Raw genomic sequence first — 13,294 nt, 5'->3', positions numbered from 1 at the left:
GATGCCACAGCATACCATTCCCAGGATCTGCTCCTGACATGTCCTTCAAGAGGGCAGTAAGACGTTCTAACTGATAAGATATGAAGAGGCTCTTACATTAAAAAAGGTGATTAAGTTCTTCACTTAATGATTACTTTAAAAGAATTATCTTGGAAGGGTGAAAGGTTTCCCACTGGAAGACCTTGAAAGGGTGGAAGAAGCATTTCTCCTGACAGATGACAGAGTATTTCAGAAACCAGCTTAATGAAGCCAGAGGCTTTTCTTCCTTCTCTTTTGAAAGTAACTTCAGTTATATAACTGTTCAGCTGTTTGTATGTGTAGCTTTTTAGTTTTATAGGAAATAATTCTACACATGTACAACAGAAAACTATAGATTAGGTGCTGTAACATGTCAGAGACTGTGACACATAGTCATAATAATAATACAAAAATACTGTTAAGAAAATAAAAAATAAAAACTATGGCATGTCTACTTAATATAGGTTTCTCAATGTCGGTTTTACATATTATCACGGTAACTGTTTCACGTAATCATAATAACCTCCCCATTTTCTTTGTAATTCTCCCAAAGGTCTTTTGTTTAATAAATGTGTCAACTTGGCCGTCACTGCGAATTCCGCCATTTCCTCTAGCCATATTTCAATCTCCGGAATGTCATCTTGCTTCCACATCGATGCTAAGACTACTCTGGCTTCCGTTATCATATAGTTAAAAAGTTCTGTATTATTTTTGTTCAGATCTGTCAGCAGTATTCCTAGTAGCATTGTCTCCGGGTCTAGAGGGAAGTCCGTTTTAAGAATCTTCCGCATTTCTTGGTGAATATTGATCCAAAATTTCTTAACTTTCTTGCATGACCACCAGATATGAAAATAAGTCCAATCTGTTGTTTTACATTTCCAACATCGGCTGTCAGCATTTGTATTCATCTTTTCAATGTCCATAGGAGTTAAGTACCATCTGAAAAATTGTTTGTACCAGTTCTCTCTCAAATTGTAACTGACAGTAAATTTTATTGATTTTAACCATAAGTGTTCCCATCGTTGCATCGTAATTTCTTTTCTAGTGTTCTGCATCCATTTTGCCATACATCCTTTTACTTGCTCCGTTTCAGCTTCATACTTAAGTAAAAGTTTATATATCTTGCCCAAGAGATTATCCTTTTCAATGCTTATGAAACTCTCGAATTCTGCCCTTTCTCTTATTTTCCCTTATTGAAAACAATCTACTCTCAATACATTAGCCAACTTACTCTCTTTTTAGCCTTTCCAATTTCTTCCCAATTGAGGAAGACCCAACAAGAGATGGACTGACTCAATAAAGGAAGCCACAGCCCTCAATTTGCAAGATCTGAGCAAGGCTGTCAAAGATAGGACATTTTGAAGGACTTTCATTCATAGGGTCGCCATGAGTTGGAAACGACTTGACGACACTTAACACACACACACACAATTTCTTCCCAAGATTTAATATTGCCATGGTCAGTTATCATATCTTGATATCTTATACAATCCATTGTCTTCCTCTCAGCTGTATTATAATATGCCTCTGTTGGTGACATTAGAAGAACCGGAGTTGGACTCAGCCTTTTTTATTTCTCAACCTAGTCTTCATTAATCCATCTCTAATGACATGACAGTATTTCAATGTATCTTGCTATGTAGCTTTCCAAAGATAGTATTTTAGCCCATAGTTCCGATCTTTCTCCATTCTCATGGTATTTAGTTCCAGATCTCTGATCCAATCAGTAATCCAAACCAACGCAGCGGCCTGATAATATAATTTCAAATTACGTAATTCCAAGCCTCCATCATTTATCCTTGTTGAATTGCATCGTGTTCACATAGAATCATAGAGTTGGAAGGGACCACCAGGGCCATCAAGTCCAACCCCCTGCACAATGCAGGAAATTCACAACTACCTCCCCCCACCACACCCCTAGTGACCAGAAGATGGCCAAGATGCCCTCCGTCTCATCATCTGCCTAAGGTCACAGAATCACCATTGCTGACAGATGGCCATCTAACCTCTTCTTAAAAACCTCCAGGGAAGGAGAGCTTACCACCTCCCAAGGAAGCCTGTTCCACTGAGGAACCGCTCTAACTGTTAGAAAATTCTTCCTAATGTCTAGACGGAAACTCTTTTGATTTAATTTCAACCCGTTAGTTCTGGTCCGACCTTCTTAAGCAACAGAAAACAACTCGGCACCCTCCTCTATATGACAGCCCTTCAAGTACTTGAACATTCTAACTCTTATATTCTGGTGTGTTCGCTGCTCGTCCCAATTTGGTGTCTTCTGCAAATTTAATGAGTAATCCCTCCACACCCTCATCCAGATCATTTATAAAAATACTGAAAAGTACCAGCCCAGAACCAAACCCTGTGGCACCCCACTGGACACCTCTCTCCATTCAGATGAAATGTCATTGACAACTATTCTTTGAGTGCGGTTCTCCAACCAGTTCCCTATCCACCTAACTATCCTAGGGTTTAGTCCACAGTCCTCTAGTTTACCCATCAGAATATCATGAGGAACCCTGTCAAAAGCTTTACTGAAATCCAGGTAAACTACATCCGACCGCATTCCCTCGATCACTTGATCAAAGAAGGAAACAAAGTTGGTCTGACAGGACCTGTTGGGGACAAATCCATGCTGATTTCCCCAGATCAACAAGTTGTCCTTCAGATGCTTGCAGATAGATCTCTTTAATATCTGGTCCAGTATCTTCCCTGGGACAGAGGTCAAACCAACTGGCCTGTAGTTTCCTGGGTCATACCTCCCTTCTATGGGGCAGTAGTGCACATAGTCAGCTACAGCTGCAGGGAGCTAAAACAATACAATGGTTTGACTCTGTATATTGAATGTTGTGCTAACCCAGCTTCGTTTCCTATAAGATCCTCTTCAGCATTTTCTCCTCCTACTGTATTTTTCTGCACAAATGATGTAGGTCTAAGCATTGGCAACTGATCATAATTGTTGTTTGCTCCTGCAACCAAGTTATTAGTGGCTCTGAACTCCTGTTTTTGGAGACGTGGGTCCCTTACCAGCACTTTGCAATATTGGTCCTTAAACAGAGGAAAACTTTAAATTTAGATTCTTGAGCAAGTTGAAGTCAAGGACAGGCAGTTCTCAGTGATTCTGTTTAAATTGATCTGTTTTACTACATTTTTAACCTGTTTTCTTTTGCTTTCAGGTTTGCCACTCTTTGTCCAGCGCACTGTGGCTCGAACAATTGTCCTACAGGAAATCATTGGCAAAGGTCGTTTTGGGGAAGTATGGCGTGGTAGGTGGCGTGGTGGTGATGTAGCTGTGAAAATCTTCTCTTCGCGGGAAGAGCGATCCTGGTTCAGGGAAGCTGAGATCTACCAGACCGTCATGTTACGCCATGAGAATATTCTAGGTTTTATTGCTGCAGACAATAAAGGTATTGTGCTGCCTTCGTGTTCTAGAAAGCAAGCAAGGGTTGCAGGTTTCTTCAAAGCTTAACATGTCTATGATGGGTGACATGACTAAAATAATTTTATTTTTATTATTATTATTTTTAATTGTGTTAAAAAGATAGTGATAATCAAGATAACACATGATGATGCCTCTCTTGCCTGTTGGCTGTGTTGGTGGGACATCTTGAATGAGTTGCCCTTTTCTGCCTCCCAGAAATGAAATAAAATGTCCCCAGACAGTGTTTGGATATGACTTTAAACCTCACATTAGCTCTGGCAATGAAAGACAAGTAGGGATTTGAGGAAACAATGATCTGGGGAGGCATAGGAGAAGGAAGGAAGGGCTGTGAAAAATATGGGATTGGGAACAAACTACAAAGGATCCTAGAACCATGGAGGAGCTGTGAGAAGGAACTAAAAATGAAGATCCCCAAACTGGCCAGTATTGAAATGGCTTGGCAGACTATTAGCCGTTTTTAAAGTTCCGTTTGTAGCATTCTTTCTTTTCAGGGAGAAGTATGCTGGGATCACCTCTTGCCTGTCTTTGCCACACTGTATCCCCCAAATTCCTATGCAAAAAAAGTTTGGTTCATAGCTGTGAAATGTATTGTCAGCAGATATGATGTGGTAATTGTCTGTTTCTACGAGTATTCAGTTACCAGTGCCAGAGCTCCATAAAGTTTCTCCTCCATAAACTTCAGGGAGTAGTAAACAGATTGTACCTGGAGTAGTCACACTGCCTATAGTAAATGGCATTAGAGAATTAGGAGCTGTTAATAGATTTTGTTCATGTATACTGATTTTGTTGCTTACACCCTCTACTGTTTTGAAATAAATTCTGGAGTAAATGTACTTGTACAGCTTTTAAACACATGCACCTTTCCCCCATTTGTCTTGCCGACAGATAATGGCACTTGGACTCAGCTGTGGTTGGTCTCTGATTACCATGAACATGGATCTCTGTTTGATTACCTTAATCGATATGCTGTAACTATTGAGGGGATGATTAAATTGGCTTTGTCTGCTGCCAGTGGACTGGCACATCTGCACATGGAAATTATGGGGACTCAAGGTAAGAAGCAGATGGTTCCAAATGCAAATTATGTAGTGGTGAGTTAGAAAATGAGAGACTCCTGTGATGAAAGACAGTCTTCAACTGAAGAAGATAAAATAATTTCTTCCAAAGATGAAAGCAAAAAAGAAAGTGCAAGGAGGTTGGCAGTGAGACAAATAGAATTTAGGCCAAAACTGGATGATGGAGAGAATTTAGGATTATGTTAGCTACAGATAGGCATCCACAATGCATACTATCTTAACTAGAATCTGCTGGCAGTAGCAAGCTCCTTCAACTGGCAGTCTTGCTAAAGTAGATGCAATGAGTCTGATAAGTGGTTTCTATGTGTTTCCTTCAGGGTTATCAGCCAACTATACTGCACACATTGCAGGTTAAAACTGACTGAACTTCATGGCAGTTTTGGTGCTGCCTCCTCCTTTCCCCCCCCTTTATACTCAACATATCTTTATTGATTGATGTACAGAAGGACTACTGTGGCATTTTGTATTGCTAGGGAAACCTGGGATTGCGCACCGGGACTTGAAATCCAAGAATATCCTAGTGAAGAAGAATGGAACTTGTGCTATTGCAGACCTGGGTTTGGCTGTCCGTCATGACTCTGTTACTGACACAATTGACATCGCACCCAATCAGAGGGTTGGAACAAAGCGGTAAGGAACTGGTGGATAGGGGTGTGCATAAAAAGAATGGTATTTTTCGGATTCGGGTATATTGGATCAAAAAAATATTGGTATTTCCAAGACCCCCAAATTCCAATACAACTATGGTATTCAGATTCAGGTTTTATTCAGGAATCCAAATGTATTTGGTTCCATTCTAGCCAATGAGAAAGTTGTCTGGGGAGCTGTTTTTTAAATTAGAGGAACCAGATTTGCTTCAATGCTGCTGGTGCTTGTCCACAGCAGAACCCTCACATTTTAAGAAGATTGCCCCCATCCATCCTCCCTTTTCCCCAAAAAAACACCTTTTTATCCAGGGCAAAAGCAAAGGGGCATGCCTGTCACTACCACTGGTCAATGCATCCCATGTGAAGAGCCAACACAAGCCTAACAGAACTCAGCAATACCAACAAAACCACAAGTCAATGTGGCAAGCCCTACAGAACCAATGTCGTCAGAGAATCCCAGCAGAACAAAATCAAGTGGGGGGGGGGCACTTTTGCAAGGCCAACAGAACCAATATGTAACAGAGAAACCCAGCAGAACCCAGAGCCAGTGTGGCAGTGCAAGCCCAACAGAACCAGTATCAAACCAGAGAATCCTAGCAGGGTGTTTTTTTAAGAACCAAGGGCAATCCACAAAAGAAGAAGCCCAGCAGAAGAATCTTAAACACATGGGGCCACTTTTGCAAGCCCAGCAGCACCAAGGGCAAACCACAGAAGCCCAGCAGAACAGTCTTAAGCACAGTGGGCCACAAGTAAAACCAATGTCAAACCACAGAACCCCATCAGGTTTTGTGTGTGAGTGAGGGGTTTGTAGAACCAAGGGCAATCCGCAGAAGCCCAGCAGAACAGTCTTAAGCATGGGAGCTACTTTTGCAACCACAACAGAAACAGTGTCCAACCAGAGAATCCCATCAGGCTGTTTCCCCCCCCCCCCCCCAAACCAAGGGCAATCCACATACCATCACTTCCCCGAGGAAGACTTCAGTAAGTGAGAGGGAGGGGTGTGAATCCTGATCCTCCTCTCTCAGCAGTGTGTACACCATCACTGCCTCAGAGGAGGAGCCTTAGGTACTGTAGCTGCCCTTCAACACTGGCTCTTCTTTTCCCACCTCCCACTTCTGCAAAGAGGAATGTTAGCCACATGCAGATTAGTTTCATTATTTATGGTGCTCCTGTGGGTTCTGCTGGTTTATGTTAGACATAAAGTTCTCTATCCTACTTTATCCCTTTCATCTTCAACAAGATGAAGAGCAGTTTTGGTGCAGCTGTATTATTTTCAGCATGCAATTTTGGTTTTGTGGGGCTGATCCCCCTGTGCTGCAGAACTACTGGGGTTCAGTTGAAGCGTTTTGATGCAGGTGGATTTGGAATGGCATTAGGGATGTTGGGAATTCTGCCAATCAAATTGGGGAACTACACTGCTGCTTCTTTCTAGTGACATTTTAATTTTGGGAAGAGTTTTTCGCCCCCTACTTCCCAACAGACTTAGAGAGGATGCAGGCACAAGCATGTGCTCATTTCACTGACCCTCAGAGTCCAGAACTGGGTAGTTGAACAGTGACGATTTGACCTTCAGGAAGACCAACTGCTCAACTGTCCACGAGAGTAGGTGTGAACAATGTCGGCCAAGAATGTTACCTGCATATGGGAGAGAAAACACACTCTGCCTGCTTGTCGGAGGGTGTGAGAGGAGCCTCTGGGCCACAGCAGAGAGGTCCAGCTAGACTTTCTCTTTCATGGCCCAATAGCTCAGTGGATTGGTGGTCTGCCACTCATAGGGCTCAATAAGGTACTCCCTCATAATTGCACCCACTGTATCCTGTCCCATGCACCTTTCACTCCCAGAGGACCAAGCGCCCGCCCAGTGAGCTCCATCTTCAAGGTGATCTCAACATTTGCCACAGGGGGGGACACTGCCTAGCAGGAAGGTGGGGGATGAATAGCAGCAGAGCTGCTTTTGCTTCCCACTTCCTCTGCTCATGCCAATGTGACCCTCTTGGCCTATAATAATAATTTATTAATACGGTCACTGACCGGCGAAAACTAACAACCAAACAAACAAATAACAACAGCCACAACAGATAATAAGAAAACCACAACAACAGCTGCTACTGCTACTACAAATAATCTGAGCCTAAAAATTACCTATTACGTGTATAAATAAAATTTGTATAAACATCGTATAACTTGGTGTGACCCCCTTAATATTTTGAGTAATAAAGTATTTCTGTTACTCTTATCCTGTCAGGGTACGACGTATTTTAATAGCTGCAGCACAGAATTTAGCAGTCAAGAGTTTAAACTGTGATTTTTCATCACATAGGAGCTTCTTAGCCAGAAACTCATCTCGTTGGTCAGGGCAAGTGTTAAGCAAAGGGAAAAGAACCCTTGTGCGGACCTCTTGGTAGAATGAACAGCAGATCAAGACATGTTCTGAAGTTTCTATATCCCCTTACCCACAAGGGCAAAGCCTTTCGCTATGACCCTCTTAGCCTGCATGTACTCAATGCACTAGGAGAGCTAGAATGCAGCGGTGAGGGTCCTCACGGAGACCCCATGGAGAGTGCATATTCAACTGGTGCTCCGCCAGCTGCACTGGATACAGGTTGAGTACCAGCTCAGATTTAAGGTCTTGGTACTAACCTTTAACACCCTAAACAGTCTAGGACCATTGTACCTATGGGACTGCCTTTCCCAATACACCCCTCAAAGAGCATTGCGCTCATCCAGTAACAACTTATTAGTGGTCCCCAGCCCGAGAAGTATTCAGCTGACCTCGACCAGGGCCAGAGCTTTTTCAGCCTGGTGGAACTCTCTGTCTAATGAGACCTGGGCCCTGCAAAATTTAGCTGAGTTCCGCAGGGCCTGAAAGAGGGAGATGTTCAGCCAGGCCTGTGATTGAGGGCAGCAATAGTTCCATTATAGCTGGCCTCCTATTTCATCCTATTGTAGCTTGCCTCACCTTTTCACTTCTGCTTAGTTGTCAGTACTGGTATGTAAGCGCCATCTGGATTTTTGGTATTAAGCTGTTTAATTCTGGGATATTATAAGTTTTAATTTGTAACTATTTATTATTCTGATATTGTTATTAACTGGAATATTGCTTGCATGTTAGCAGCCCTGAGCTTACTTTGGTCGGGAAAGGGCAGGATAAAAATCTAATAAAATAAATAAATAAAATAAAACTTGAAAGAAAAGTAGGCATGAAACAACTTCTGTAACAACACTGCTCCCCATAGCATGCAGTCCTATTTGCCACTGCCTCCTTCCCCTTTTCCTTCTGTTCCCTGGGAAATCTGTTAATGGGGGGGGACGGACAAGGACTCCACATTTGAAGCCAAACAACCCTGTAAAATAACTGCTGTGATCAGTCAAGCAGTACAGCTCCCCCTGTTGCCCTGGGAACCAGTCCAAAGTTGGAAAAAGAGCATAGAGCAATTTTGCAGACCTTTAACTGTTGCTGTTCAGCATTCCTGAATAAACTCAATTTTTTTCAGGATTGAGATAACCGGCTAGCATTGAAGATTAGATAATGTGTATTCGGCTAAACAAATACCCAAAAATACTGTTAAGGTATTTTTCAGGTAGTTTTTAAGCTCGGATATACTGAACGCACATCCCTACTAGTGGAACCTGCCAAATGGAGTAGGGCTTAATATTTTTAGCCTTGTGAGATGAACTAAGAGAGCCATGATCAGAAGTTGCTGCAAATGTTTAATTGATGCTATCCTTTTCTTTTTTCCTCCTTCTTCTTCTTATCTGTTGGGTGTCTTTAGTATTCAGGACAAAACTGGAGTTATGGCTGTTTCTACATACCGTATTTTCCGGCGTACAAGACGACTGGGCGTATAAGACGACCCCCCCATTTTTACAGTTAAAATATAGAGTTTGGGATTGTCCCGAGTCAGCGGCCTGGGGCCGGCCCTCGGGACTGCGCCCCAACCCCGCGGCCACCCCGGTCCTCCTGGGGCGGCTCAACCCCCGGGGAAACAACACCACTTACCGGGGCGGGAGAAAGAGGGGGCGGCCGGACGAGCTGGCAGCGCGCCAGGAGGCAGGGCTGGCGGGAGGAACAGGAGGAGGCCGGGGGCCAACCTCCCGGCATGGAAGAGTGTGTGCCGACCCGGCCCAGCCAGAGCAAATCCTGGAGGCGAGGCGGGGAGGGAGCCTCCCCGGGCAGCGGGAGCCCCGCAGCCAGAGACGCCGGCTGTAGCCAAGGCTCAGCCCCGGGCTCCGGCGGGAGGGTGGGAGCCCGAAGTGGCGGGACGTGGCTCTTGGGAGGAGTCGGCGAGGGGAGAAGGTAGCGGGGAAGAAGGGGGACGGGGGCGAGAGTAAGGGCCCTCGAGAAGGGCGAGGCTAAAGGCAAGGGGAAGACTGAGCCGATGGCCCACGGAGGGCGGGGCTAAAGGAGGGTTTGGAGGGGAGGGAAGCCCATAAAAACAGAAGCTGAAGCGGAGGCCGGGGAGGAAAGGGGGCATGTTGGGTGTGCTAGGCGGCAGCCAAAACACCCTGTGCCGGGAGAAGAGAGTGGCCACCCCGGCCAGCCGGCCAGCCAGCCACCTGCCTGCCTTGCGCTGCCGCTGGAGCGCAGCCGAGCACTTCCCTCCGTGCACCCCGGCGTGCCTGGCTCCGACTCCGAGCCGGGCAGTGAGCACCCTCGCCGGGCTCGCCTCCCCTCCCTCCTCCGGCGGACATGGACAGAGCGGAGGCGGCTCCCCAGGCAGATTCTCCAGTCTGGCTCGGAATTCAGCATCCGGCGTATAAGACGACACCCGGCGTATAAGACGACCCCCGACTTTTGCGAAGATTTTCCTGGGTTAAAAAGTAGTCTTATACGCCAGAAAATACAGTACTTACCATCCAGTCATTTTCATATCACCTTTAGTATTTTGTTTTGTTTAAAAAACAAAACAAAAAGATGGCTTATTATAGAAAACATATTGAATATCCCTCCAAGGTTTATTTTAACTGGATGGGTCTCCTTCCTAGGAATCTTGTTATGAAACATGCTGATCCTTGGTCAATATTTGTGGCAAATGGGCTTCTATACTATACTCGGGTGCTTTAACAGTAATAGATCTTAACTATAATGTGTCATATGGAAATGGTTGCCATATAAATTATGTCCTCAGTACATCCTGTAGCAGTTAATGTGTTTGGTCTCATTTGCTTCAGGTACATGGCCCCTGAGGTTCTTGATGAAACAATTAACATGAAACATTTTGATTCATTTAAATGTGCCGATATTTATGCCCTGGGCTTGGTCTACTGGGAAATTGCTCGCAGATGCAACTCAGGAGGTAAGAAGTTACTTTTTCTTCCTTCCATCTAGAGATGATTTCTTTAAGCTTCAAATGTTGGATCAAAGCAGTGTCATCCAAGTGCATAGAAACTTCAGTGTTCTTTTAAAAAAATGAAGCTACTTGGGGCTACAGTGCACTAAATATGATGAAGGCGGTGGAGAACTATGCTGCAAGAAAGTGGTCCTGCTGATTCAGCAGATCCCTTTGTTCCCAGTGACTCAGCATTCTAATCAGAGTCCCACTAATATGTTTTGTTTGGGGGGAGGGTGCTGGAGTCTCTGTTCTGGATTGAGTATAAATAGTTGTTTGGGTTTCTTGGACACACTGATTCATTAATATGACAGTATCAATTGAATTCTGCTGACATTTTGATTGTTGCCACATCCTTCTATTTTTGGCAGTTCACCCATAAGTATAAAGCTTTTAAATCAAAACTCACAAAATCTGTAACCAGAAATACCACATTTGGTTGCATAATTTCTTCTAGAGTTCTAAAGCTCATGTTGTTGTTGCTGTTACAATGAAGAATCAGTTTTACACTCCCTTCCCCTTCACTTTCTTTGTGATTGACTTAGAAAATGTAATTACTAATGTATTGGGTTGAAGTAGTAGATGGGTGATGGCAGAGGACATGGACAAGGGTTGGGATCTGCGCTGAATATAAAGGTAGAAGGAAACATGGTGTCCATCCATTGAAAACCCCCTATCTGACGGCAGTGGCTATGAGCTGTCCTGGTAAATGCCATTTTACATGATGCAGATTTCTAGAGCCCTTTTGCATGGGATTCTTCCTATTCTGCATAGGATATTGAATAAACAATGTCTACTGCATTTGTGAAAAATGGAAATGACTGGAATAATATCTCCTCCTCTCGCATCCCCTTTTTTCAGGTATTCATGAAGAATATCAGCTCCCTTATTATGATCTTGTGCCCTCTGACCCCTCTATTGAAGAAATGCGAAAGGTTGTGTGTGATCAGAAGCTGCGACCAAACATTCCTAACTGGTGGCAAAGTTATGAGGTAAAACTCATCTGTCATCTTGAAGGCTAAAAGAGAGGATACCATCAATATAATGGGCAATTCTGGCAAACATTGCTTTTGATATAGCATGTGTCATGAGCCTAGGGCATGGAAGAAGGCCTAGGACCTTGTTGACATTAAACAATTGTTCAGCAGCAGTAGTAGAAACCACCCAGGTACAGGTTCCTCCTTGGTGTGAATGGCATCCGTTTTCACTGCCTTTAGTGTAGAAGTCTGTGATATCACCCTGAGACTGGGTGGTATCTAAGGAACCAAGGCCTGTGCATGCTCTGGACACTATCTGCATAGTAAACATTGCTATCGCTCATCTTCAGGGTATAGAGTCTTTCTTTCCAGTAGCCTAGTGAGGTGGGTTAGGCAGCAGTTTTCAAATGTCCTACTTTCCCCTCATTTGAATAAAAGCGGAAGGGTCTGCAGTGAGGAAAACCAAACACTATCCACTGCAGAAGACAAAGCTTTGAAATGTTAAAAAGGGAAACCCTATGGATTTCATTACCATTTGGATGATTATACTGTTTGCTTCCTTTGAGGAACAACGTGTGCTAAGTCTGGGATATGTATATATATTCAGTATTTTATTTGCAGATGCCTAGATGGAAGCGTAGGCATAATCAAACAATTAGGTGAACATTTCCACCTAGTGCCAGAGTCCCATTTTAATAGGCTGTTTCAAGTGCACAATGAACTGGGATCTGGGCATGTGGTGGAGCACCTGCTTGACAGTTCTGCCATATTGTTAATCATTCTCGGCAGAGCAATAAAACAGTACAGATAGCAAAAGCCTTGAAAAGTAATTTGCTAAACTGAATGTGGTGCAGCTGCAGTACTGGGTAACATTTAGAATTGTGGCCAAAATTAGGCTTATCAAAAAGTTCAGTGGGTCCAGTAAGCCTTTTCTCACTCTAACCCATGAGTACCAATCAAATGTTCCAATAGATATTGACAAACAACAAAAGCCAATGTGGTGTTATGTCAGCACAGCTGCCAAAGAATGCAGACCCAAACCGCCACCCCTCGAAGACTGAGAAATGTCCTTTTTCATAAGGGAAGTGAATTAGCAAGGTCATGCTTGGGTAGGGATAGACCCTAGTACGCTGTGTCTTGATAAGAAGAAAGTACTGCCAGAATATAAGTTGTTGAATGAATGTAGGCTAAAAGAGGCATAGGATTTGATATGGTGGGACAAAGTTCCTGATGGCATCTCTCTTTCTGTGTTCTCAGGCCTTGCGAGTAATGGGGAAAATGATGCGAGAGTGCTGGTATGCTAACGGGGCAGCACGGTTAACAGCCTTGCGCATCAAGAAAACTCTCTCTCAGCTCAGTATCCAGGAAGATGTGAAAATTTAATTCGCGAACCCCATCCCGAGGAAACTGCACAAAAGCTGCCATGCAAGAATTGAAATGTGGTGGTGAAGGCTACCTCATATTTCTACATTGCCTGCTGCTATCAACATAACATGTGGACAACTTTGGCCTGCGGGTGATTAGGTGAGGAGGCAGGGCTTCGTAGACCTAGCTCTCTTCGTGGCTGAGGAGCAAAACACATCTTTTTTCCCCCAATGCCCTCCTAAGAATATAAAGAGGGACTTGTACAGACAATGTTGGCCACAACTGTAACCTTGATTTCTGCGATGGAAATTGCTGTAAATTCTATTGACATACTGATGGCTTGAGAGAAGAAGAGACTAACTCGTGTACTTAGAGGGAGGGGTGGTCTTGAGGACTGACATCTGCATACATTACAAGCCTTGCATACACCCACTGCCTAGCC

General features: G+C 43.9%; 1 protein-coding gene across 1 annotated transcript; it reads left to right on the top strand.

The window, feature by feature from the left end:
• Positions 1-490: 490 nt before the first annotated feature.
• On the top strand, positions 491-13,023 carry LOC130493057 (activin receptor type-1B). The gene is made up of 7 exons (XM_056866835.1): positions 491-527; positions 3,192-3,422; positions 4,343-4,510; positions 5,007-5,163; positions 10,353-10,477; positions 11,372-11,502; positions 12,745-13,023. Exons 1-7 carry the CDS (start codon positions 491-493, stop codon positions 12,868-12,870), a joined length of 975 nt encoding a protein of 324 aa, XP_056722813.1. The 3' UTR covers positions 12,871-13,023.
• The last annotated feature ends 271 nt before the right edge of the window (positions 13,024-13,294 follow it).

This window comes from Euleptes europaea, unplaced genomic scaffold (genome assembly GCF_029931775.1).
Source record: "Euleptes europaea isolate rEulEur1 unplaced genomic scaffold, rEulEur1.hap1 scaffold_112, whole genome shotgun sequence".
Lineage (NCBI taxonomy): Eukaryota > Metazoa > Chordata > Lepidosauria > Squamata > Sphaerodactylidae > Euleptes > Euleptes europaea.
Note: the sequence above shows the minus strand (reverse complement) of the source record. Positions and strands in the feature narration are given on the sequence as shown.